The sequence below is a fragment of the Podarcis raffonei genome, chromosome 1 (genome assembly GCF_027172205.1).
Source record: "Podarcis raffonei isolate rPodRaf1 chromosome 1, rPodRaf1.pri, whole genome shotgun sequence".
NCBI classification, from domain to species: domain Eukaryota; kingdom Metazoa; phylum Chordata; class Lepidosauria; order Squamata; family Lacertidae; genus Podarcis; species Podarcis raffonei.
In genome coordinates this window covers 66,500,280-66,527,124 of record NC_070602.1, presented here as the reverse complement: position 1 = coordinate 66,527,124, position 26,845 = coordinate 66,500,280, and the positions used below count along the sequence as shown (strand labels likewise).

The 26,845-nt window shown below is 43.8% G+C and overlaps 2 protein-coding genes across 5 annotated transcripts in view; both read left to right on the top strand.

The window, feature by feature from the left end:
• OVCH2 (ovochymase 2) overlaps positions 1 to 12,343 on the top strand; it is a 30,708-nt gene extending 18,365 nt beyond the window's left edge. For 2 of the 3 annotated variants that reach the window (XM_053390768.1, XM_053390759.1), the window contains 6 exons: positions 6,324 to 6,510; positions 7,264 to 7,336; positions 8,173 to 8,368; positions 8,573 to 8,724; positions 9,732 to 9,897; positions 11,803 to 12,343. In XM_053390768.1, coding sequence (XP_053246743.1) covers positions 6,324 to 6,510; positions 7,264 to 7,336; positions 8,173 to 8,368; positions 8,573 to 8,724; positions 9,732 to 9,897; positions 11,803 to 11,822 — 794 coding nt within the window. In that variant the 3' untranslated portion in view covers positions 11,823 to 12,343. Of the gene's footprint in view, positions 1 to 6,323; positions 6,511 to 7,263; positions 7,337 to 8,172; positions 8,369 to 8,572; positions 8,725 to 9,731; positions 9,898 to 11,802 lie in introns of those variants that run through there. The other variant, XM_053390776.1, reaches the window with a different exon arrangement.
• Positions 12,344 to 13,834: 1,491 nt separating this feature from the next.
• Positions 13,835 to 25,899, top strand: LOC128414842 (NADH-cytochrome b5 reductase 2). Of its 2 annotated transcripts, XM_053390736.1 has the most exons (9): positions 13,837 to 14,166; positions 16,041 to 16,187; positions 19,006 to 19,078; positions 19,514 to 19,620; positions 21,430 to 21,559; positions 22,733 to 22,816; positions 24,198 to 24,283; positions 24,716 to 24,815; positions 25,632 to 25,899. In XM_053390736.1, the coding sequence occupies exons 1-9, from the start codon at positions 14,152 to 14,154 to the stop codon at positions 25,802 to 25,804; spliced, it is 915 nt and encodes a 304-aa protein (XP_053246711.1). In that variant the 5' UTR covers positions 13,837 to 14,151; the 3' UTR covers positions 25,805 to 25,899. The 2 variants fall into 2 exon arrangements, with proteins under 2 accessions (XP_053246720.1, XP_053246711.1); XM_053390745.1 differs by lacking the exon at positions 16,041 to 16,187 and having other exon boundaries at positions 13,835 to 14,166.
• The last annotated feature ends 946 nt before the right edge of the window (positions 25,900 to 26,845 follow it).

Here is a 26,845-nt window from a genome sequence, read left to right as displayed (position 1 = left end):
CAACAGACTCCCTAGCACTGACTGAAACACCTCAGGGTTTTGGAACTCAGAATGCTCCCCAAGCTGACTGTCCTTCACGAAGTTGGTCTCCATGGGTGTTCTGACCCCTGCACAGTCAGACATCCGGAACTTCTCAAGCAACTGCTCAATCTCGCCTTTCTGACTGAGCAAGAAACTCCCGTTCTCAGACCTGTCTATCCTAACGCCTAGATAAACCTGAATGGGACCAAGGTTTTTGAGCTTAAACTTCTTACCAAGCTCTTTGGCAAAACCTTGCACCTGTCTACCTCTCTGTGCACAGCTCACGGCCTGCTTGCCCTCTGGCAGCTTCGTGGTGGAGAACACACCTAAGGACCTCATTGAGTTCAACTCCTTTCCCATTGCCTCTTTCCACTTCCTGTCTTCTGCTTCAGGCAACTGTTGAACCTCCTCAAAACTCTCAGGTTCGCAATGCGCTAAACCAACCCACACGCTGGTGACCTCAAACCTCTCAGGTGGTACCCCCTTTGTAGTGCGTGTGGAACGTCTGAGCACTGTCTCAAGTGCTCCCTCTGACCCACTGCGGCCAGCAAGTGTGTCTTTGTTATCAGAAGACTCCCCCTCTGACTTACTGCGTCTTCTGGCCTTCTGCACTTGACTAACGGGAGACGAAGGCTCACTCTTGGGCTCTCTTTTAACAACCTGTGGAGATGCCCCTCCCTGTTCTTGACCCTGGTCAGAGACCTGGTCCTCGTCAACAGGTTCAGCTTCTAACTCTCCCTACTCAGCAGAATCAGACAGACACTCTGAGAGAACGTCAGGATTCGCATGGATCCTTGACCAACCACTCTGCTCACAGAACTCAGCACTTCTGCTGACTAGAATCCTGGACTGATCGCCTTCTGGATAGGCAAACCTCCACCCTTTTGTCGCAGGCTCGTACCCACAAAAGATCATTTTCTGGGACCTCGGGTCACCTTTCTTGCGTTGAGCCTTTGGCACAAGCACCCAAGCTTCGCAACCAAACACACGGAAGAAATGCACCTTGGGCTTCTTCCGGTGCAGCAGAAAATAGGGCATGTCTCCTACAACAGAGCTATAGGACCTGTTCAACGTGAAGTTGGCAGCTTTCCAAGCTTCGGCCCAAAAACTCTGAGGCAAACCAGAGTCAAACAGTAACTTGAGTGTCAGCTGCCTCAGCTAGCATTCTGTTCCTGCGCTCCGCTACGCCATTCTCCTGAGGAGAAAAAGCAACCGTCAACCTGTGACGTATTCCCTTCTGGCGGAAGAAACTCTGCAGAGCAGACCCGGTGAACTCTCCACCTCGGTCACTCTGAAAACTCTGCACCTTGGTGGAAAACTGTAGTTCCACCGCCGCAACCCAGTCTTTGATCAGTTGCGCTGCCTCGCTTTTCCATTTCAGCAAGAAAACCCAGCCGTTCCTAGAAAAATCATCTGTCAGCGTGAGCGCATACCTGGCCCCGCCCAGACTCGGCACTGGCCTGGGTCCACAAAGGTCTGTATGCACAAGCTCAAAAGGCCTTGTGGTTACCCTCTCCGATCTGGGATAACTGCACCTTTTTATCATTGCTCTTTTGCATGCCCTACAATCCAAGAATTTACCACATGCTTTCATCTTGCAACCTTCAGTGCATTCGGGCAACTTCTGGATATATTTCCAACAGCTATGCGACATTCTCCTGTGCCACAAGTGAGCACACGAATCATGTGTGGGAACGTTAGCACACTGCGCCTGTGCTGTCTCAGCGTCCCCCTTACCCTCCAGAGGTGTCTCCAGAACAAAGAGGTTGTTCTGACATGCAACATTGACCAGTTGTTTCCCACCCCTGGAAACAGAACAGACATCATTTTCAAAGCAAACCTTATAACCCTCCTTTACAAGAGCAGATACAGATAAAAGACAACATTTCATTCCTGGCACAACATAGACCTCCAGCTCTGCATGTAAAAAAGAAACAAGCACATTGCCAACAGTGGTTAATTGTCTCTGTGAGCCATCAGCAAGAGTGACTGTTTTCCCAGTTGAAACAGCCCTGCAGTTCCACATTTCACCACTAGATGGCATCAGGTGATGGCTGGCTCCTGAGTCGATGACCCAACGCAGCATGCTGCCCTCACTGGAGTTGTCCCTCAGCGTTGCTATAGAGGCAGCTAGATGATAAGAAGAACCGTCCTTCTCACTTCCTCTGTCATGTCCTCCCTTCGCATTCCCACGCTGGCCTCCTCTCCTAGACTGGCTGCCATGGAAACCTGGCTGGCTGCCATGAGGACTTGGCTGACTGCCATGGGAAGCGACCTTGGAGACATCCTGCCCGGCCTCTCTGGCTCTCCTTGGACAGGATCGACGTAAATGGTCAACAGACCCGCAGACAAAACAACGACGAGTGGAAAAAGCCTGAACTGTGCTTCTGCTGGCTTAGCCCCCCCCTCTGTTACCGGCAGGGCACCCTGCGCCAGCTTGGCCCTCTCTGAGACAGCGTTCCTGCTCGTCACACAAACGACCTGTCACATACTGCAGCGTAAGATCCGCTGGATTCATCGATTCCAAAGTTAGACACAAATTGTCATAACTTTTGTCCAAAGAGCTGAGCAAAATATAAACTTTCAGTTCCTCAGTAAAGTTGACTTGCAGCAGTCTCAGCTTGTTGAAAACAGAGAGCATCTCAGTCACATGCTGTCTGATGCTATCACCAGGACGCAGCTTCAGCTCAAACAAGCTTCTGGTGGTGTGGATCTTTGCCCCAGCTGTGGTCCTGTGGTGCACTCTCTCTAGTGCCTAGTAGGCCTCATGAGCAGTCTCAAGACCCTCCACCAAAGGTAGCTGTGAGCCCTCCAAACTGAGCACTATAGCTCCTCTGTGAGGCTTGGGCAGCTGCAACAACCGCTGCTGCAGCTCCGGCTGCAGCTTGCTGTGGGGGCCCTTGGATTGCCTCCCACAGACCCTTGGCTACCAGCCAGGCCTTCAGCTTCCTTGACCACTCCTCCCAGTTTCTCCCATCTAATTTTTCGAAAGGGACGGAGTATGACTCCTGGCCATCTGCCATCTTCTCCCCTGGGGCTGAGCCTACTCACGTAACAGCAGCTCCTCTTGGCACCCGGTCCTGAAGATGAGATCTTCCCCAGCAAGCTTTGCTGCCTCAAACCTTAGGCAGGAGCTCCAGCTGGCTTCTCCCACACACACAGGCACGACGTGGCAACAGCTTCCAAAGCTTGGCTAGCTCCCATAACCTGTGAGATAAGATGGCACCCGGCACGCTTCTGCTTGCCTTGTGTGTGGATAATAAATCAGACTGAATGCAGGCTTCTTGCTAATCTCCAACAGTCTTTAATGAGAAGAAAAACATCATAAATCAGCCCGGCGAGAGAGCAGGCATCCTTTCGTCTCTCAGCCAAAAACGAAAGGAAACTCACACACAAAGAAAGATTCCCGTATGTGAACATAACCACGCCTCAGAATGTGAGACGTCACACAGAACTGTTTAACCCTGTAAGTTCTGATTCTCCTCACAGGACTTCCTGTTTAGAACCTTCCCGCTTCGGTGCCAAATTAAAGTATTTCAAGATCCAATTTTCCGTTCTACTCACGGGTAGTCGTTTAAAATCCAATTGTCCACAGGAAAAAGTCAGCGCTCTCCGGCAGCAGCAATGCGGCTTCACTCCGTGAAAGAAGCGGTCGATTCAAAGCACCGCGCCGCTCACCCCACATCGCTCCGGATCCCCAAAACAGGGTTTCCCCGCGAGTAGGGGAGGCGCAAAGGGTGCCAGCCGAATCCCAAGTTCACAGGCTTCTCCCGCCTGTGATTTCTATGGGTCTCCGCCTTCACCGTGGCGGTAAGACCCTGCTTTTCACGGAGCAAGTTCCTCCCAATTGGAAGAGCTCCACCATTGCCGGAGGCGCCAACCCGGAAGTTCTAAATAGTCATTGGCCAATTTCTAGTACACCGATTCTTGGGAAGGTGACTGAGAAGGTTGTGGCAGAACAGCTGGAGACATTCTTGGAGGAAACTGGTTAGCCGGACCAATTTCAGTCTGGTTGGCCTGGTTTAGAGGTCAAATCAGCCTAGCTTGTCCGGATGAATGACCTCCACTGTGAGAAAAACAAGGAGAGTCTAATTATTTTGTTTCATCTCAGTGCGGCTTGTTATACCATCAGCCGTGGTATCCTCCCAGACCAGCTCTGTGAAACTGGTGTCAGGGTAGTTTATGGTAGTTCTGGTCCTACCTGCAGGGTCCATAGGGCATTTATGCTATGCTGCAGGACTCTATCTTATCGCAGTGTTAAATAACATCTATATGAAGACACCTGGAAGGATCATTGGGGGGATATGGAGCAAAGTATTATTAGTATGCTGATGATGCATGACTCTGTCTCTCTATAATGTCTGAACTTGGAGTGGTCATGCAGGCTCTGGACCAGTATCTGACCACAGCTGCGGGCTGGATGAGGGCCAGTGAACTGAGTTTAACTCCTGGCAAAACAGGTGACCTTGGTGGCTAAGGGAATCTTTTGCCAGCTTTGGTTAATTAGGCAGCTATAGCTGTTCCTGGACTGAGATGGCTTGGCCACTGTGACCTTGGATTACTGCAGGATGCTCTGTTCTGGGATTTCCTTTGACTTAACCTAGAAGCTGCTGCTGGCTCAGAATGCAGTAGCTAAATTGCTGATTGTGGTACCCCATTGACACCATGTAATGCTTCTGCTAAAGGAGATGCGCTGGCTGCCAGTATGCTACCAGTTTTTTAGGGCCTTAAATGATCAAAGCAAAATGTGAATGGTTATTCACATTTTGCTTTGATCATTTAAGGCCCTAAAAAACTTGGCACCACCATAAAGTCTTGTCCGCTGTATCCCTCCCTGGCAACTGCGCTTCTCAAATGGAGCGTTGCTGAGAATACCACACGCCCCAGAGATGCACTTACCCTGAACTAGAAATTGGGCTTTTAGTGTTGCAGCTCCAGCTCTCTGGAATCAATTACCAGCTGAAATCAGACAGGCACCTCGTGTGATGACGTTTAGGTGCCTACGGAAGACATTTTGGTTTAGGAAGGCTTTCCCCGAGGTGCATCCCAGTCATTTTATGGAAGATCAGTTTTATATCTGATGAACTTGTTCTGTTTTGCAAATTTGTATGGATAGCCTGACTGTTTTAGAGTTGAAATAAACCTAAAAATAAAAATGCCCAGTAGCACCTTATAGACCAACTAAGTTTGTTCTGGTATAAGCTTTTATGTGCATGCACACTTCTTCAGATACATGCACACGAAAGCTTATACCAGAACAAACTTAGTTGGTCTATAAGGTGCTACTGGACAATTGTTTATTTTTATTTCTACTACACCAGACCAACACAGCTACCTACCTGTTTTAGAGTTGGTTTAACTGATTTTATTGTTCTTGGGATGTGTGATCCTGTGTTTAATTCTGTTTTTACTGAGTACATTTATGGGTTTATTTTGCAAAGTGGTCTGTAAATTCAACAGTTGTTGCTGTTACTATGTTAGTGTAAGACATGGGTAGGCAAACTAAGGCCCAGGGGCCGGATCTGGCCCAATCGCCTTCTAAATCCAGCCCGTGGACGGTCTGGGAATCAGCATGTTTTTACATGAGTAGAATGTGTCCTTTTATTTAAAATGCATCTCTGGGTTATTTGTGGGGCATAGGAATTCGTTCATTATTTTTTTTCGAAAATATAGTCCGGCCTCCCACAAGGTCTGAGGGACAGTGGACCGGCCCCCGGCTGAAAAAGTTTGTGACCCCTGTTGTAAGACTAAGCAGGCTGCTAAGATCAGCAAATGTAAACTTGCCTGGGACAGCTGCTCCTTCCCACCAGTAGTGGCTCCTGGAACCAAAAGAGAGAGAGAGATGGCAAGGCTCTCTCCTCCATCATCACCATGCTGTGGCTGCTGGTTGTCCTGGCCAATGAACTGCTTCATTAGCCACCGCTGAAATGCCATCCTATCATTTGCCTGCAAGTCCTACTAAATCCAGTGGGACTTTCATATTAAATAGAAGCTGCCTCTGTAGAATCAGCCAAATGTGGGCAGCTTTTTCCTTTCCCCCCTTTTAAAAAAACCAATTTTTATTAAAGATTTTATTGGTTTACAAAAGCACATGCATTGTGTCTTTTTCAGTTTGTGAAGTCTTTTCTACAGATCTTGTACATTTGAGTGTTGTATACAGTATAAAGTTGGGGAAGAAAAGAAGGGAGAGAGGAGGAGTGGTGAAACTTATATGTGGGCAGCCTTATTCTGTAATAGGCACAAGTTGTTGGTTGTTGTTTTTTCCAATGTGCAATAGCTTTTCCTCTTTTCTATGTTGCCAGCTGACATTTGTGGAGTAGCATTCAACCAGCCCAGGTTTCTTTTCAGTCGGATAGTTGGAGGCGAAGAAGCTGTACCATATTCTTGGCCTTGGCAGGCAAGCATACAGATTTTGGGAGAAAACATCTGCGGAGGGGCAGTTCTTACAAGCACATGGGTGGTGACTGCTGCTCACTGTTTTAAAGGGATGTAAGTACTATGTTATGCCTTAGCAACTATAGTTCACAGCGCCTGAACAGTTTGGAAAGCACATTAACAAATGCATTATTTAGAGTGTCGTCCTATGAATGTCTACTTATGACTATTGATAAGTGTGTATTACATCCTCAGCCAGCCTGCTGAAGATTTAGACTACTGTGGTGGCTGGGGTGATGGGAGTAATCCACCTGGAAGGCATTAGCTGAAGACTGGTATATAGGATTGCATGCTTAGAGTGCAATTCTGTGCATGTCTATGCAGAAGATGCCTTGCTTGAAAACAGGGGCTGCTGCCTCCTATGGATTTTTTAAAAAATATGTCACTATCTCCCTTAACATGAACTCCCAACCCCCATTTTCCACCATACTAGAATTCAAAGAAGGTAACACCCCAGAAGTTCTGAAGACTAGTCATCACACTCAGAGTAACTAGGGATAGCAAAACATGCAGATAAATGAAAATGTGTGTAGGTTTGGCGAGCTCTTGGCAGACTACATACCAAATTGCAAGAGACTAAAGGATTTATATTCCTTTGGTACCCACAAAAAATGTGGGTATCTACTCAGAAGTAAGTCCTGCTTTATTTAGACTTCAGCACAAATCAAATTTGTTCCTATTCTGTGTGTATTCGGAATCCCTGTGTGGATGGGAGTAACATATTATCATGCTTGAATGAAAATGTGTGGTACAGACTGTTGGAAGAAACTTCCGGATTTGTTTTAACCAATTACATTCTCTGTAAAGGGAAAAATACAGAGATTTTTGGAGTGTGGTTACTGGAGCTCATGACCTTGGAGAACAAGAGCGTAATAGTCAGGTTAGTACAAGTTATTCTGTATTTATGGAAGGAACATGTCCTTATCCTGCAACATGCACAAAGAATTCTACCCCTCCCCCAAGACTGTGGGAGCGAAATGAAAAGAGTTTTACATGAAGTGTATTTTCAAATACATCTGTCTATCATCTATCTATCTATCTATCTATCATCTATCTATCTATCTATCTATCATCTATCTATCATCATCTATCTATCTATCTATCTATCTATCTATCTATCTATCTATCATCTATCTATCTATCTATCTATCTATCATCTATCATCTATCATCTATCATCTATCATCTATCTATCTCTCTATCTATCTATCTATCTATCTATCTATCTATCTACTATCTATCTTATCTATCTATCTATCTATCATCTATCTATCTTATCTATCATCTATCTATCTATCTATCTATCTATCTATCTATCTATCATCTATCTATCTGTCATGATGGACTTTATAGTGAAGTAGGTTATTACCAGTATGCATGTTGTTCTATGACTGCCAATCACAAAAAGAAAACTTCTCTTTCTAAAACAGTGATTGCGCTATACTCAATCCTTCCGGGTCCAGACAATTGCATAAACTACCTGAAATGTGTTTGTAAAATTTTTTTTTATTAAGGATTTTCTTGGGTTACAATAGTACAAGCATTGTCTCTACTTTCATATCATAAAGTCCTTTCTAAAACTGGTTTTGTTCGATGTGACACTTTAATGTTGTATACAGTATAAGGTTGGGGGGGGGAGGGGAGGAGAGGAGTAGAGCAGTCTTTGAGCTGCTGACATCTTCCCATGTATCATCCTGCTGTGCTTTCCTATTTCCAGAAAAGATTGGTCAAACAATACATTCTGCATCCAGATTTTAACACCACGACTACAGATTCAGACATTGCACTGGTGGAACTCGCTGAGCCTTTAGAATTCAATCATTATGTTCGTCCTGTGTGTCTGCCTGAGAAAGACGAAAAGGTTGAGGCTTCCAGGGTGTGTGTCATTACAGGTTGGGGCATTCATTATGAAGGTGAGTGCATTTTCCTTTCAGTAAGAATCTTGTGTTCATCTATTAGCCAGAATGATTGCTAGCCATTCCTTTTTCATTAGGGACTAGTGGAGAAGAGGGGTTCATGAGCTGAAAATGTGGACTGCAAAAGAATTAAGTTCACATTTAAGGAGCTTATATCTGAATCTTAGTTTTGGCTGAGTGTGCTCTTTTTAACCCCTCAAGATGGAGAACTTTCAAGAAAACTCCATCAACTCGAAGTTCCTATTTTGGTTTCTGAAGAATGTCAGAAATACTATATGAACCATCCAGGTGGTCTGAACAAGCGGATGTTCTGTGCCGGATTTCCTACTGAAGGAGGAAAGGATGCATGTACAGTAAGCAGTCAGAGTAAATGTATTCTATTCAACCTGGAATTAACAAGGTCTGTGCAATAATTCTGCAAACACCCAGCAAAACACGGACCCATAACTTTATTAGAGCCAAGGCAAAGCTTCTTCTGGTTCTTGTGTAGCCATAACTACCAAGTACTAAAACACAGAGTGGAAAATGAAACTAGGGATAGGCAAATTTACCCCATGAGAGGTCTTCTAATTAATTAATGTCATGGTAGAAGCTGAGATGAAATATCTGTTCTTCTAAGATCTCATAAGCATGTTTGATTTTTGCACGTGCAAAGCCATGAGTGAGAAAGCTATTGAACAAGGACAGTGGATATTAATCAATATCTCATGATTTCTCCTGCTAGTCGCCTCTCCATTTCTACCTTCTGTGGTTCCCTCACCTCCCCACTGCTTTTTAAACAGTGTTTTGCTGTTATCTTAGTGGCAACGACATTGCCATGCTCTGCTTCATTCTGAGGAAGAGGGCCCTTCTTCAGAGTGAGGCAGTCAGGAAAGCATCACTTTGCTACAGCATCTGGTCTATAACTGCTTGAAGGTCTCATATGAATGTCAGTGGAACTGTTTTGTTGGCAGGAAACCTCATCTGAAATATTATTATTTTTGGTCACAATTCCTTATTCCTTACTCTGCAATAGTGTCTCTTACCATAACCATCCAGAAACAGAGCTCTATAGATTGCTATCTTTCACTCTGTTGAGTACCTACTTGCTGTCATACCTGTGTGCTGGCAAATGATAAAAGAATGAGCAGCTTAAAGCTCGCAACAGTGGTGGTTGCAGGAGACAGGCGCTGCATTCATTTCTTTGTTGCTAGCTTCAGCCTACAGTCTGAAGATAAGGACACGAATAGCAATACCCCTTAATATTTAGAAAATGCAGAATGTGTAAACTGAGGTCACACTGATGGCTCTTGAAAGTATCTTTCCTCGTCAACTTACAAATAAGTATACATTAACTTTAAGCTCTATTCATTTTTATTAGGGTGATTCAGGAGGTCCACTGGTTTGTCCATCAGAAGAGTCAAGCTACTACACCCTTAATGGAATAATAAGCTGGGGTCATGGTTGTGGAAGAACTGGCTATCCAGGAGTTTATACGAATGTTGCGTCTTTCACGAATTGGATTGGTCAGCACATATATGGAACCAGTAGGCATCTGTGTTTATTTTAACAACAGCATCCAATCTGGAGGGACACTTTCTAAGGAGGGGATGTCCAGTATGCTCCCACAGACATGTGGGGCTGTATAGAAGTGTCACAGACCTACTGGCACCCCCTGCACGTGTTAGAGGAGATGGAAGCAGTGCTAATGTAATTGCACACATGCACCTGCTCTGGGACAAAGTCCTGTGCTTCTTGTCTTTGGGCACAAGAAGGCAACATAAACACATCACATGTGTGTTCACCTCCTCTGGAGAATCACCAGGCTACTCAGGATCTTGTTGGATGAAAGAAACAGAAAGTGGGGAGACAGCATGAAGACGTAGCACTGGATTTAGGGAGCGAGGGGGGTTCATCTGCACAGGTTGCTGAGCAGAGGGAGTGCATCATCATCATCATCATCATCATCATCATCACCATCATACCTATATTTATATGGATACGCAGAACAGAAGGCAAGAGGGAGGAGGGAATGAAAACAAGGAAAATTTAGGGAGGGGATGCCAAATTTTGTCCTCACAGGGTGCCATATTACCAAAGTCCAGCCCTGAAAAATGTCTGGTCTCCTACTGCAGGAGCCAGTTCTGCTCCTAACACCTCTCGCTCTGCCTACCACACATACTACAGTAAGGCCATGACTGCCCCTCCTTACGTTGATGAAGACCCTAGCTCTGTCACAAAGGATTGTTCCACAATAAATTGGCCTTCAGGCCTCCACAATACTCTTGCTTGATTTTGCTCAAGCGAACCAAAACAGTTGCTGCTTTACAGTTATTGGTCATCTGAAAGTGTATAGTAGGCCATCAGGTTAAGCAATGACTACATTATTTCCCATGCCAATGTATTTTATTGCAGTGATACCATGCAGGCTTAATCCATGAATGATCCACCTTGTCAAACACTCTAATTAGAGGTTCTTAACCCATGTGAGGCACCTGTCTAAAACCCCATTTCTCCCTCAACCTCCCTATGGCCTTTTCCTGTTTGCCTTCCCTCTTCCCATTTCTCTCTTAGTTCTGTATATTAAAATTATTCCTCCATCTCTTCCAATCAACTGTGGCTGCACCAACACCGACCCTAGGCTGGGGTCCCAAGACTCACAAAATTGTGTTCACCTATTGAAACTGGAACACAAGTGTGAAGTGCTTTGAACTGCTAGGAACACAACCTCTGGGGTCTTTTTGAATTCATCACAAGTGGTAGTAGCACTTAATTAAAAGCCATTTTTAGAGAGGGCTGTTTTCCCCATAACCAGAGGCAGACCTAGGCTCACTGGCACCCTTGGTAAGTTGCTGTATCAGTACATACACCCCCACCCCCACCCCTGTCCCTTGCACTTTTCACAAGGAGATATCTGTGCCTCCAAAGCTGGGAAAGAACAAAAAACTTTGCTTTTTGTCACCTTTCACGCTCTGCCAGTGACTTCCTTCATGGCCATCAGGGTCTGCTCCACCTCCTCTCCTCCTCTGCCATTGGTCCATCTGCTTCCCTGCCTCCTTCCACTCACTGCTTTTGCTTCTGTTTTTTTCCTCTTCCTGCAACTCTTGCTGGCTCTCTCCATCATTCTTTCTTCCCTCCTCTCACACTTCTAATAGCACTGCTCTGCCAAGGTGCCCAGAGAAGCTTGCATCCCTCGCCCAGCCACCCAGAGCAGTGGAGGAGCAGCTCAGAGAGCATGCAGACAGGCAGGAGGGCTCCCAGCCACTCTGAGCCAGAGTGGAGAGGCATAATTTTTGCACCTGCCCTCTGGTTCTGTGCCCTTGGTGGGGGTCGACCTAAATGACCCTAGGTCATTTGCCCATAACAAGTTTGCCACAGCATCATTATAATTAGATGGCTATGATCTCTTGGCTGTTTTATACTTGGATGTGACTGTCTTGCCTCTTTTGCAGACTCCTCAAGCCAGGAATGAAGATCTTCTATGAATGTGAGCATTTAAATCAACAGCTAAATCATGTGACTTGACAGCTTTGCTCTAGAGTTCATGGACTGCATGTTTCATAATTTGAAGAAGAAGAAGAAGACATAGCCTTCACATGCGTAAAATATATCAGTGCGGCTTTGGACACTTCCATTTATAAATAATGTTGCTGCAATTCTATGCACAGTTTCCTAGGAGTAAGTCCCATTGAACTTACTGGGAGCATGTGAGTTTTCCCCAATGAAATGTTTCACGTGAATATTTTTTTATAATGTAAGGTAACATAAATTATTTTTTAAAAAATCTATTAATATGCATTTTTCAATTTATCATGCCATATGACAGTAAGATCACTTTCAGACATCTAGAAGAAGCACGTGTACTTTCTGTTTCTTTTCTTCATGCTCCAGAGTCTTAGTCAAAATAAAGCAGGTTTGCAAACCCCCCACATGGAAACATCTGTTCTGTCCCCACATTGGGATATTCATTTATTAATAAAGGTTTGATTGGTGTGTGCATATTTAAGTTTCTATGTGCATTTAGTGATTACTTAGGTAGAAGCACTTGATGAAGATTAAGGATAATTCATAGGTTTACTGTAACCTGGAATAGTCACTACAGCCTTACAGTAAAGATAACTGTTCTTTAAATGGATGTATGATCTTTTTTAAAAGCACACTCTCAACTGCCTGTAGTTTGAAGCGAGGGCAAGGAAAGTAGATGTCATTGGGTGGGGTGGGTGGTGCCATTGAACTCTTAATATGGCTGGATGTTAAGCAAAGCAAGAGGGTAAGACAGCCTGACTTGATATTGAAGTCATAGTGCCAGCACTGCCTGATTAACTTTACTTGTAGAGTCTTGGAAGGGACCTGACGGGGGGGGGGTATCTTGGAGGAGGGGAATGTCATGAAGAGTTTCAGCTGTTCATAATTTACTACTACACCACGGATTCCTCCTATCCCAAGATCCTAATATACGTCCAGGATCCTTCCATACTTCTGTAATTTTCCTGAATCTTTACTAATTTTTTTTTAATACAAATAAATATAGTTTATCAAATCACATGGTGCATTCTCCTATGGAACCGATGATGGACATTTAATATTTATGTGATGCTTTGGAAACTGAGGTTTCTAATAAAGAGCTACTCCGATTCCTGCTCACAACAGCCAGGCTCACAGTGGCCAAACACTGGAAGTCTACTGCAGGAGATTTGCAAAACTATTGGGACCTCCAGTTCTGGACCATTGCATTAATGGGAAAGTTAACAAAACATACATCCAAAAGCGAAGGACAACTTTTCTATAGTTTGGCATCCATTTATTGAATATGCTCAAGCAAAGGAATATGATTGGCAGCCGCCCTCTTCCCATGGATTCCTTTGGGAAAAACATTCTTGGATATTATGTTCAGGAAGGGTGATTGCCTGGAACCATAATGCTGTTTTGGGAATACTCACTCCTCACATCCTTCCTTCCTTTGCTCTTTTCTGTTGTCATTATGGGTTTTTTTGTGTATTGGAAAATGAAAATTAAGAACAATCGCCTCCCTGTTATGTACTGAAGTTCTCACCCTGGGTCAGCAGGGGGATACTGTAGATAGTTTTCACTCAGGTCCACATACGTAAATAAGGGATCGAAAGTGACGTTCAGTGATTGGATAGTTACAGAAAATGGTTACTGTTGTGTTCTAGTGGAGCTCTATATAAGCAGGCTGGCTGAACCCTTCAGTTCAGTTCTGTTCTGGCCTGTGAATAAACAAGAGCTGTTTGAAGAATCGCTGTGTCATCTGAAATGTTCACCCACAACTTAACACTCTCCCCCCCCCCTCAAAAAAGCTGCATGGTAGATTCTAGTAACTTGACCCAGGTCCCTCCAATGCCTCCTCACGGTTCTGCCAACCCCTGGACCATGGGAGTAACCAAGGGAAGGCGGGGGGGGGGGGGACAGTTGTCCCCTTCCCAACAAGAAAAACAAATACTTAACTAACTGAGGTTTTGATTCCCCAACATGAAGCCTGGCTACGCCCTGAGCAGAAACCGTTCAGAGACGCAAGGCGCGTCGAGGTCCCGAAGGCGCTTCAGAAGCGCGCTCTGGAACAGGCCGTGCAGCAGTCGCAGAAGCCAGGGAACCGGTTGCTCTTTAACTTCAACGAGGGACTTTGCTCTTTAACTTTAAGCTGGGCGGGGAAAGCTCCCGGAGGCGTTAGCGCGCCAGAGAGGAGGAAAGAGAGCGGGCTATAAGCTCCTGAGGGAAGAGAGGCGTCAGGTCCCGTCGCCAAGCCGGTCGTGCTCTCCGTGGGAGACCTGCAGTTGTGGATCATGGAGTCCAGTGTGGTGAGGAAAGCGGCGTCGGGCGGGTGGAGTGGGGCGCCAAGGGGACCCTCTCCCCCCCCCCCAGCCCAGCGAAGGCAGTCCGGGGACGCTCGTGCCCTTTGTACGCCCAGGTGCCTGGAAAGGCCATTCGCCTCAGCTGCCTTTGTTTACCTTCCTCCCCAATGAATCGTTGCCACTGGCATTCGGGATATGGATTCTTGCCGAGTTTAGGGCTGCTGCGCGGTAGTGAGTGAAGGCGAATAACTGAAAATAAACTGCTTCAGACGAGTTGCTTCCTCAACAACTTTACCTTCCTCAAACGAGATGTGTGTCTCCCCCCCCCCCGCGTTGTTCTCATCATTTTCTTATTTCTTTGAGAGTCTAATTAGGGTTGCCAACTGACAGGGAGCAGGGGATGGCCAGACCTGCTCATGTGCCTTTTAGCTGCCTATTGGTGTGCAGAAATGCGCAGCTGAAGCCTTTTTGCAAGCCTGCAGAGAAGCATGAAGGGCATCAAGTCCCATGCCTGTGTGAAGGCACTGTATGGAGGGGCTGACTGAAAAGCTGGCAACCTCATCCATGCAAGTTGGTGGTTCCCATTTAGCTAAGTACCCCCTGTTTCTCAAAAACAAACAAACAAAACCAAAACCACAAGCTATGGACTTTCTCACTTTTGAGAATTTTGAAACCTCTACAGTAGGTTTTGTCGTGTGCCATGCACCCTCTGGGTGGCCTATACAGGCTCCTTGGGATTTGCAGACCACTGGGAAGCACTGATGTAAGTGACTGTGTGTATAAAAGTGAGAGCTGATGGCAGTGACAGATCTTAGAGTCCCAAATTTCAGCAGTGCCCTGTGTGATGCCAAAATTCAGCACTATCTTGCCCCATTCTAAATCATAGTTGCGGTACTACCCCCGCCCGAGGCTCTGCGTCCATTGCGGCTGATCCCTAAATCCATCTCTGATGATGATTGCCAAGTGCACAAGTGTCTTGACATGAAATGAGAGAGGTGGTTTTTGGATTAGACTGGTTCCTGTAGGACCGGTTCTGTGCACTTTGTTACTTTATCCTGAGCCTTGCACACAACATGCAGATAAACCAATCTTTCCTGCCTACAATTGTCCTTGAGAAATTCAAGGCTCAAAGTCTTGCTTTACCATTTGACTCACAGTATTGCTTTGAGCAAGCGTCTGTTTCTCAGGGATATCTACTGCATGGAATTGGAAGGGGCTGTGACGTCATTACGGTGAAGCACATTGTTCAGGGCTGAAAACTACTATGGAAATGTGATGCTAAACTGGCACAACTGTGTAGCAAAGCCTTACACCTGCAGCACATTTAGTGTTTTGTGGGGCGGTTAGCCTGCATGATGCCTGAGTCCCTTATTCCTGGGGTCCTGGTTCCACCAAGGGTTAAAATCTAATAGAGGATTCAAGTGCTGAAGTAAGCGTCTTGGTGAGTTAATGGCCCTAAGTAGGGTTACTGGTATAACAAAGGAGATTGCTTTGTGCCAGATGTCAGATAGGTGGGCCCCCTTCCCTCACCTGGCTGGTTAGTGGAAGGATAATGGCCAGTGTGTGTGTGAACTGGCAGGCAGAAGCAAGAGAGTGAGAGCCATGCTTGATTTCTGTTTGATTCCAAGATTGTGACTATGGGAGAAGCAAGACTTTATGGGATGATAATGCTGTGAGCCCTTCCATCTTAGGCACAGGTTGTATATATGTGTAAATAAACCATATATCCTAAAGGCACCACAGTCTCTGCTATCCCTCATTCTGAGGAAACCGAGCCCTGGGTAAGTGCCTGGAGCCCCTGGCATCTTGCACCGCTCAGAGATTGGGGTGGCATGCAACAGTACTTACTTGCTGTGTGTGTGTTTTTTTTTCTCTTCCAGGATCTCTCTTTCCTGATTGTTGGGATGGTGGTTGCAATATCTGTTGCCTTGTTGGTTTTTAAACCAATGGCCTCTCGGAAGAAGAAAGGTCCAATTACTTTGCAAGATCCAAATATCAAGTATGCATTGTGTTTGAGAGAGAGAGAGGTAAATTATCTGCTCTTACATGGTTTGAATGCACTAAGTGGTCTTTATTATTAGAATCATAGAATTGTAGAGTTGTAAGGGATAACAAGGTCATCAGGATGCAATGCAGGAATCTTTTGCCCAGTGTGGGGCTCGAACCCTTGACTCTGAGATTAAGAATCTTTTGCTATTATTGTTAGATTTATTTATACCTTGTGTTTCCCTGACAGAAATCAATGCAGCTTGCAGATAAAAAACAAGAATAACTAAAAACATAGAAAAACCAATCATTAAAATACAATTAAACACTGATAGAATTAAAACTGTATACATATATAAAATCTGTTTTAAAAATATAATTACCCTAAAAGCAACATGGCACCAGCCCTTTAATTAAAAGAAGTCAATTCCTAAAAGCCTGTTGGAGCAGGAAAGTATTCAGCTGCTAGAAGGACAGCAAGTAAGGAGCTACTCCAGCTTCTCTAGGGAGGGAGTTCCAGAGTCTGGGAGCAGCTATCCGGGCAGCCTTTCTCAACCTGTGGGTCCCCAGATGTTGTTGAACTACAGCTCCCATCACCCCTAGCTAGCAAGGCCAGAGCTCAGGGATGATGGGAGTTGTAGTCCAACAACATCTGGGGACCCACAGGTTGAGAACCTCTGATACCGAGAAGGCCCTCTCCCGCGTCCCCACCAAGCTTGCCTGTGAGGGTGGTGGGACTGAGGGAAACGCCTCCGCTGAAGATCTCAAAACCCAGGCAGGTTTGGATGAGGGAGTAAGGACCTAAGCTGTCACTGAAATAGGACCCCTCCTAGGTTTGCATTTCATAGCAAGAAACAAACTTTGACATATTTTCCCTGTGTTACGGCTGTATCTCTGTGCCAAATCACTGCACAATGCACAAAATGCCTCTGAAATAAAAATAGCCAATCTTTACTAATTTCAAGGTGCTGAGCACAAAAATGACATTAACATTAGTTGATTGGCTCCTGTTTAGGAGATACAAAGTGTCAGTATGCCTTTGAGCTGATGCCAACGACTAGGCTCAACAACTGGATCTGCCCCGACTGGGCTAGGCGACTGGAAAGCACTTCCAGAGACCTTCCACTCCTGGAAATCAGGTCTAAGTGCACTGGACCCACAACTGTGAGTTGTGAGACCAAACTCAGCAGAGTATGAACAACACAGAAGAAAGCGGTGAAGCATAACTTCTTTTATTTCTAATAGCTACTGCAAACTAAATTAAAGAGGTACTGGCTTGCATGAGTGTTACAGCTCTCACTCAGCCATCTAATCACAACAGAGATAACACAGAGACTCTCACAGGCAGGAGCGGAAGAAGCAAAGAGCAGTTTCCGCCCCCTCCTTTCTGAAAACATCAGGAGATTTTCGCAATGGGAGGGGGTGAAAATATCCACACAGAGAGGATCATGTATAAATGACCCAGTCCACATTGAGTACACAATTTCATTTGGCAATGCTGTATTTCAAACTCCACACATTCTTACACAAGAAGAACTGAACAATCTTGTTTTGTGAGCTGTACAGCTGTGCAAGCCAAAGCGGAGTTACTGGGATCAAGACTTCAGCAATGGAATCTTCTGAAGGAAATTGTCTGAGTGACTTCGATTCACACTAGTCACAAAGATGACCTTATGTTCTGCTATAATGTAAATGGCCTGATGAATGTCCTTGGAATCATTCAGGGTGATGAGAAAAAAAAGCTTGGTATGTGTTTTGTCTGGTGTCAGCTAGCTTCCATGGGAATGTCAGAGCAGAAAACTACAAGGAACTGGTTGAAGACGTGTCACTGTATCGCAAACCTGGCTGCAACATGTCCTTAAAGATCCGCTTTCTCCTTTCCCACTTGAATTTCTTTCCCGACAACTGTGGTATGGATAGTGATGAGTTTTCATCAGGAAATTGCAACGATGGAGAAATGATTCCAGGGGAAGTGGTCTGCTGCCATGTTTGCTGACTTCTGCTGGACGCTGCCCAGAGATGCTCCTGAACAGCTATGCAAGTGACAGGCTAAGTGGCATTGGATGTAGAAGCCGGCTTAACCGATGCATGTTGCACGTGCACATTCTTCAATTGCCGTATTTTTCGCTCTGTAAGACACACCCAACCATAAGACGCACCTAGTTTTTAGAGGAGGAAAACAAGAAACAAGAAAGCAATGCAAAGCCTCCTGAGTGAAGAGGGAGGAGCACAGCTGCGCAGCCTGCATTCGCTCCATAAGACGCACACACATTTCCCCTTACTTTTTAGGAAGGGAAAAGTGTGTCTTATAGAGTGAAAAATACGGTATATAGTAAACCTTTGCACATCTCTATGAAACAGTAGCCATTTTTTGTGTTTTCATTGTTGCATTTGTGTTCAGCTCCTCAAGATCTATAAGAAATGGCTACTTTTATTTCAGAGACATGACTTATGTCAGAATTTGTTGTGCAATGTAATGAACCAAGTAACTTTCTTCAAGTGAAAGAAGAATGCCACATCCCTAAACAGCCATTGCATGGACAGAGTGGGGAAGCAATCACTGTGGCTGGACCAACAGGGTCAGATGGATTTGCCTAAATGCTTTTGTGTCCTGCTCATAAGTGTCCCAGAAATATCTGATTGAGCCCTGTAGGAAGCAAAACACACCAGATTGATCTAGCCTGGCCCCTCTTTTGTTCTTAAGCCAATCTTAAGTCAGTGCAAGATGATTGGCTGAAGTAAAACAGGGCAGAAGCTAAAGAGAAGTGGAAGGTATTGTTTGCCAAGGGTATAATTTTACCTGTAAGCTTTTGTTACAGAGCATAACCCTACAATACCCACCTTTTTGTGTTTTTACAGGAGATCAGTCACGATACCAGGAGATTTCGGTTTGAACTTCCGTCATCAAAACATATATTGGGCTTGCCTGTAGGTAAGCATGGCTGCATATTATGATTTCTAACACAGAGCCTTTTGGGTGACAGCACCCCATCTCTAGAAAATCACTCTGGAAACTCTTCAGAACTGATTCAACTCCAATGTCAGTGGAGGCAACTTAAGATTGTACAGACTTTTCTTGGCATAACAGCCTAAAAATAATGATGTTTTCAAGCATAATGTGAGATTGTGTTGGTTTCCAATTCCTCATCTTCCTGAAATTGATTTCCATGTGTTTTCAAGCTTATGTTCACAACTATGAAGATTCTCTTTCTTTCTTTCTTTCTTTCTTTCTTTCTTTCTTTCTTTCTTTCTCTCTCTCTCTCTCTCTCTTTTAAAAATGTAAATTTTGAGCAGTCCAACAGTTTAGCTAGTTTGTTAATGCTATTATGAACTTTGGAATGAAAAGTTAACAGTTTCTCCCACCTAGGCCAACACGTATATCTCTCTGCCAAAGTGGACGGTAACCTTGTGATCCGGGCCTACACTCCAGTTTCTAGTGATGATGTGAAAGGCTATGTTGATTTAATCATAAAGGTATATTTAAATTTATTTAATGCTGGTAGCTTGATCCGCTTGGATTTTGGTTCTATTTCTCATAAACATGGGTCTAAATTACAATTTGCAGCCAGAAATTAGATCATTTTTAAATTTATGTCTGAAGAAGCACACTAGGTTATTATTAACATATTTTAAAAGTGTATGGGCTCATTCTGGAATCAGAGAATGGTGTGGACATGATGGGAAATACGCTTTGCCTCAGCTTCCTTTATTATACATGTTGACAGAGACTTGTCTGTCTGGGCACTGAAAATAAAACACAACTCACATTTGTGTGTGTGTGTGTGTGTGTGTACAATGATCTTAAAGTGCTCTCATGGGTGTTTTGAAGATTGGTTCTACTCTGGGTACTGAATATGTCTGCAGGTTCTGCTGGATTTAGTGGGTTATAGGGGTGGAGGGATGTAATGATGTATATCTTGAATGCCAGCCACTGAACTTTGTACTGATCTATTTCCCCCCGCCCCCTAGATCAAATGTATAGTTGCATGTTAAATGTGCTGCTTTATGCAGGAAATAATCTTAATGTTTTTACTTGGGGAAGGAAGAAGCTTTCAAAATCCTGGTTGCATCTTGACATTAGGAAGATGAAGTACAGAAACAGCTGGTTCTTTCTTCAGTGATACATTGGAATAAATGTAACTGAAGCAACTTTATTTTTTTTCCCCCTTGAGTACTGGAAGTATTAAAGGACCAGTGTGTGCGCAAGTGACATCCCCCACTGTGGCTGGGTCATTCATTGCTTCAGTAACTGCAGTAGGATGGAAAAACTTGAGCTGGCTAAATTAATGATTTCTTTTCAAGCCATCCTTGTATGTCACTCTGTTGTGGGGTTTTGTCTTCTCTCGTGTATAGTAGCAACATTTAATCTAACCCAGGATTCTTCCAAGGCTTGAAAAGAATCATTGCGCACAGGGAAGTATTAATACAGGCACCTCCATCATTTATCCACTTGCTCCTCTGCCTGATGCACACAAATGTGGCAGGTGAAAGTTATCCAGGCATGGAATAAAGAGGTTGAAAAAACTTAAATCTGATAAATATGTCAATTTCAGGCTTTTGTATAAAACAGAAGGGCAGGGCCAGTGCTATGCCAGCCATACTAAAGACAGGATGTTTCTGCTTTGATATAAAGATTAGTGACTTGTGAGCATATTGTGTGATGCTCTGTAACACTTTGTAATGAAAAAGGTGAATCTTTTGCTGTTCTGGGGGAAGGATGTCATAGAAAGGGTGGGGAACCTGTGGTTGTCCAGATGTTGGATAATAATAATAATAATATTTTATTTATATCCCACCCTCCCCAGCCGAAGCCGGGCTCAGAGTGGCTAACAACAATAAAAGTAACACAGCATTCTAAAAGCAATTCATTGATTTCATAACTCTCATCATTCCTGACCATTGGCCATGATGGGAGTTGGAGTCCAGCAACATCTGAACGACTACAGGTGTCCCCCCCCTTGCCTACTTCCAGGATGACTCCTTACCAAAAGCTTATCCAGAGACCAAATAAGACTTAGTACTTTAGACTTGAGTTCTTAAAGTTTATCTGGTAGGGTAAATAGAAGTGCAGTGGTTTTTTTGTTACAAACTCTGGGATTTTCTGGGTTCTATTTCATGTTTTGTGTGATAACAGACAATTGTGACACTTCGTTTTAGCTCAAAGGGCAGAGTGAAAAATGTTGTTATTTACTCATTTCCATTGCATCTCACTGTTGCCTTAAAGTAAAATGGCTAAATTCTTTCTACCACTGTTGTGTGTTCCCCCACTTCCTCTTCAAACAGGTTTACTACAAAAACATTCACCCCAAGTTTCCGGAAGGTGGGAAGATGTCCCAGCATTTAGACAACATGAAGATTGGCGATACCATTGACTTCAGAGGACCTAATGGACTTCTGGTATACAAGGGGTCAGGTACAATAAGGTCACAGAATCCAGATGCTTAAAATAGCTGCTAGATGATGTGATGAAGAAGATATTTGGGGCAGTCTTTCACCTGTTGTCCGAACACTGTAACATTAGTATGCCAAAGAGGGTAATCAACAGGAATTTGTGACAACTGAACAGTGATGGTGCTCTTGAGAGACAGATGGGCAGAAGTCACTGAGAGATAAGAGTTACAGCATCTCAGCTGAAGCAGGGGGGCTTCAAGATGATGCGTATCTTTAAATCGTTTAAGCTATCATGTGCTGCAGTAGAATTGGAGCAGTCATTTCATCAGACTCTGTTGAAGGGAGAGAGAGTGGACTGCAGGGCCTCTCCATCAGTTCTGCTGAGATATCACAAATATTTGGATCCTCCACTTATGGAAATCTTTCAATTCCAGGCTGTCATTACAAGAACTCTACAATTGAAAAACAGTGCCCCGAGTTTGCCTTTTTCTTTCTTCCTCCCAATCTTTTTTTCTCTCTCTCGTGTCACTCACCTCAGGCTTATAAACTAAAAGACATGGCACAAACAAAACAAAAAAAAGATTGGTAGGGAGAAAGAAAGATGCAAACTCAAAATTTAAAAAAGATCACACTGCCCAGAGCAACTTCTAAACATATCACTTACATTTGTAAGCTGCTCTGGGCACCTCTTTTTCTTTTTTTAACTGAAGAGTAGGGTAAAAATGCTTTTAATAATAATGCATTTTAATTTTTTTGCTAAGATAATTGCTAACTCCAGTCCTTTTTAAAATACATGTGCATCAATACCTTCTCTCATAGTGCATGTTTAGTTGAAAGTAATTCCCATTGTGTGCAGTGGGACGTACTCTCAAGTAACTATGCACAGAATTACAGCCTTAATTACATAGTTTTCTATTCCATGTTAGCTGCTGTAAATGAAGCAACGTTACTCCAACCTATAAATCCTGGCTTCTACTGGCTAGACTATATTGCCTCACTGTTAATATGATGAGTGACCGGCTGTGTAGCTCAATCCTGTGTTTACTTGGAGGTAAAGCCTACTGTTTCAGTAGGTTTACATAGGATTGCAGATTTAAAGAGCAGTGTTGCATGGCACAGTGATTAAATGCTGCTGAAATGGTCATAGGTTCACTCTTTGGTTTGCCTTGACAGCTGTAATCTCATTTTCACACAGGTAAATTTTCTATCAAGCCAGATAAGAAGTCTGAAGCAAGGATAAAGTTTGCAAAACATGTTGGAATGATAGCTGGAGGAACAGGTATGATATTATGCCTTGGTGAGGGGACAGATAGTGCTGAGCACATGGCAAGAACTAAAGTTACTGCATATATTTTATGTGATCATTAAACTTGGGTGGGGCTAGCTTGAGGCTTTCCCATATTCATTGTGGGCACTTCCAAAGTCCTTCATGCCAGAGGACTCATTGTGTGGAGGAGGCTGCTTGGCAAGCCATTTTAGTATTTGTTGACCCCTGGTTTTAACTCAGTAGATGGCATTATGTGATAACTAAAGCCTCTGTCACCCTTTGGCCTGTTATAACTTATCAACAGGATAGAAGCGTTGCATTTATACAAAATACATTTACTTGGGCCTGATTTAAGATTCCTGCTGCTTCTTTCAGCAGTGAATGATATGGCAGTGGTCTGCCCTTTATTCAGCTCAATATTCAGTTGCATCGGCCACTGTTCCCTTTCACCTGCTGGAGAAGTCTCCTTTTGCCCCATGGCAGAAGGGTGGAAGGTAGCATTGCAGGAAAAGCTGGGTGAGAGAAGCTGTGGCTGCATTCTTGTGGGGCAATTGTGGGGTCACTAAGAGGCAGGAGTGCTTTCTGTGTTGCACCCTAGTAACGCTCTGGCCAACATCAATTTGAGAACTGGGTGATCTAGAACTGTCTGGTTCAGTGAAAACATGGCCTGAGCACAAGAGCTTGGGGTCATGCAGTAATTCTGAAATAGTTACCATCTTGGAGCAGGTAGTATTGATCCCACCGGGTGGCTGGGGAAACCCAGCCAGATGGGCGGGGTAGAAATAACTAAATAAATAGTAGTAGTAGTAGTAGTAGTAGTAGTAGTAGTAGTAGTTGTTATGTACTGAGGTTCTCACCCTGGGCCAGCAGGGGGATACTGTAGATAGTTATGCAAATAAGGGATTGAAAGTGACATTCAGTGATTGGATAGTTTTAGAAAGTTGTTACAGTAACGTTGTACTGGAGCTCTATATAAGCAGGCTGACTAAACCCTTCAGTTCAGTTCTGTCATGGTCTCTGAATAAAACAAGAGCTGTTTGAAGAATTGCTGTGTCGTCTGATATGTTCACCCACAACTTAACAATAATAATGATGATGATGATGATGATGATGATGATGTCATCCTTAGGAATGTACTTACCAATCTAAGAGATTTAGTCTGGAGTGTGAATTCAGCTACACCGAATATAGTAAATGCAGGCTAATCATCAAGCACTACTGCTAAGCAGTCCATTTCCCCTTGTCCTATTTTACAGCTAGTCAAACAAAATCTGGGACGGACTAATCTAAAATCTTACAAAAATCCAATTAGGATAAGGCAGCATTAAGTGTCTCTGCTTGTGGGAATAGAAAATAAACATCTAATTGTTGCATTTGGCTTTGATTTTTATAGGAATTACTCCAATGCTTCAACTAATTCGTCACATTACAAAGGACCCCAAAGATAACACCAAGTGTTACCTTCTTTTTGCTAACCAGGTAAGTAGACTTCTCTAGTTTATTGATTTTTCTCTGTGGTTCTCACAAAGGATTTCGAGCAGTGGAACTGAAACAGGGTTTTAACAAGCAACAGTTTGAGTGTTAGAAGGCGGCAAGAGAAGGCAGCTTGTATGCATTTTCCCATCCAGGATAAACCAGAAAGTTTGGCCAGAAAGTGAATGTTAATCACACTTACTCAGAAGTAAGGTCAGTTTGCTCTGCTTCACTGGAATTATGTTCTAAGCAAAGGGTATCATAGCCTCAATGCTAAACTTTTGAGGAGCTGATTGATTTTACCTAATAACGTAAAAATAAGAGGGGGCAGTGAAGTTAGAAACAATGGTGCATAAAGGTGATTAAGAGAGGTGTGTGTATGCATGAATCTCCCAATTTTTGTACTTTGTGGATGTTTCACTGACCTTCTACCGATAGACAGAAGAAGATATATTATTGAGACCAGAGCTTGAAGATGTAGCAGCAAATCACTTGGATCAGTTTAAACTGTGGTACACTTTGGACAGACCACCTCAGGGTAAGCGACTCTGGCTTTGAGTATGGCATACTTCTAGTGTAGGGATAAGTTTGCCTTGCTATGATGTTAGATAAATTCTAGTGAGCATTTAAAGTTAGTAAACCAGGATTTTTCTGTCTTCGATCATTTTTCCTGGTTGTCGTTGATGATGCACCCCAGGAACCCTTGCAAAGCAAAATGCTATTTCACTAGTAAGACAAAAACATCAGGTGTTAAGACTTTTCTTTGGGGGTAACCACAGGAATCATGATGGTTAGGATTTTCTATTGAGGGAGGTGAGAGGGGAAGAAGGAATAGCAGCTCTAAGGAACAACCACCAACTTCTTTTTCTCTTGGTATAAGACTAGGAGCCTGCCGCATGTCTGTTACATTTTATAAATGCTGTCCATGCTGTTTGTAAGATTCAGTAAGAGCTTTACTAGGTTCTAGTTACATCTTTGGAATGTGCATCAAACTGTCATCTGGAGATCTGATGGTCACCTATCAGGAGTGGCTAATGTGCTGCTGAGCTCCAGTTTCCCATCAGCCTCCCCCCAGCATGGTGGGGAAGTCCAGAACTATCTGGTGGACCACTGGTTTCCTGCCATGCATGTTGGTCTCACTCATTCAAGTCAGGGGCTGTCGCTTTATGGAACTGAATCTGGAAGCTCTTTTAGATGAGAGAGCTAAATGTGTTTGAATCATGATAGAATCTTCTCTGGATATCACATAGTAGACATATCTGATGTATTCTTAAGGTGATATAATAGACAAGTAATTAATATGAAAGACTAGCCCTGAAGCTTTCTAACTATGTCCACCATTTTTTCATTTCAGGCTGGAAGTATAGTGCTGGTTTTATTACGGATAGCATGATAAAAGAACATATGCCTCCCCCTGCCAGTGAGACTCTGATTCTGATGTGTGGACCCCCACCTATGATTCAGTTTGCTTGTCTGCCTAATCTTGAAAAGCTAGGGTATGCCAAAGAAAACACTTTTGCTTATTGAACCGAAGTTGTACCATCCCTTTTATAGTACGTTGTTGGTACATACAAATTTTGTGTTAAAGCAGGTAGTAGAATTGATGACTGATGGGAGTGGAAATCCCCAAAATGTCTGGGATATATCAACACTGCACTCTGTTTGTATGCTTCTCATACTAACAGTGCTAGGTTATGCCTTCCTCTGCATTGAGATGCTGTTTAAACTGTTGCAACTATGTAATTACAACAGCTTTTGTCCAAAAGTAGTTCTACAACCAGTAGAAAAATGCTGCATTTAAAAAGGCTATCAGGGGAAGCTAACAGTTTTCCATTTAATAAACATCAAATTGTTTTGTAAAATTTGTGATGCAGGAATATAATTTACTTCACAATGACCATTCAAGTATGTTCATTATTCTGTCATTGTCTCTATCCCCTGGCCCGGAGTTTTCACATGCCATCAGCTTTAGTGAACCCCATCTCAGAAAACCAGGGGGAACATCAGTGCTTCCTGTATGAACCATGCAGGAGTAGGCAGAAAGTGAAATCTACTATCTGTTGGGGCCATGCTGCCATTGGAGCATGAAAGCCAAAGCCCATTTTATAGGTCGGACAGCATGAAGAGCTTCACTGTTGGGCAGGTGCTCTTCCAAAGGAGGGAGGGTGGTGGATGTAAAAGTGGGGATGGGGGCAGGCAAGCAGTCTCAGCAGGATTCAGTCTTCAATTTCAGAACCATGCATGCAGCATTTGGGCAGTAAACCTCCTCTTACAGCTTCCCTTAAGCCATATAGCCAAAGTACCACACCTAGTACTTGGACTAAGACACAAATACGGGCTGTTTCCTGCATAAACTGCGTTGGAAGACACTGCAGGGAGTGTCTTAATCACCCAGCTGCTATGACATTGCCTAATCATACTGTAACAATAATCTAAACATTGTCACAATAAGCTATTCTAGATAATATTGATGACAAGCTAGGAAATGTATACATACACATTTGAGCCATATTGCTCGTGCAAGTCTTGGCGTAGCTTATTCATATTCAAAACATTACACCACCAATT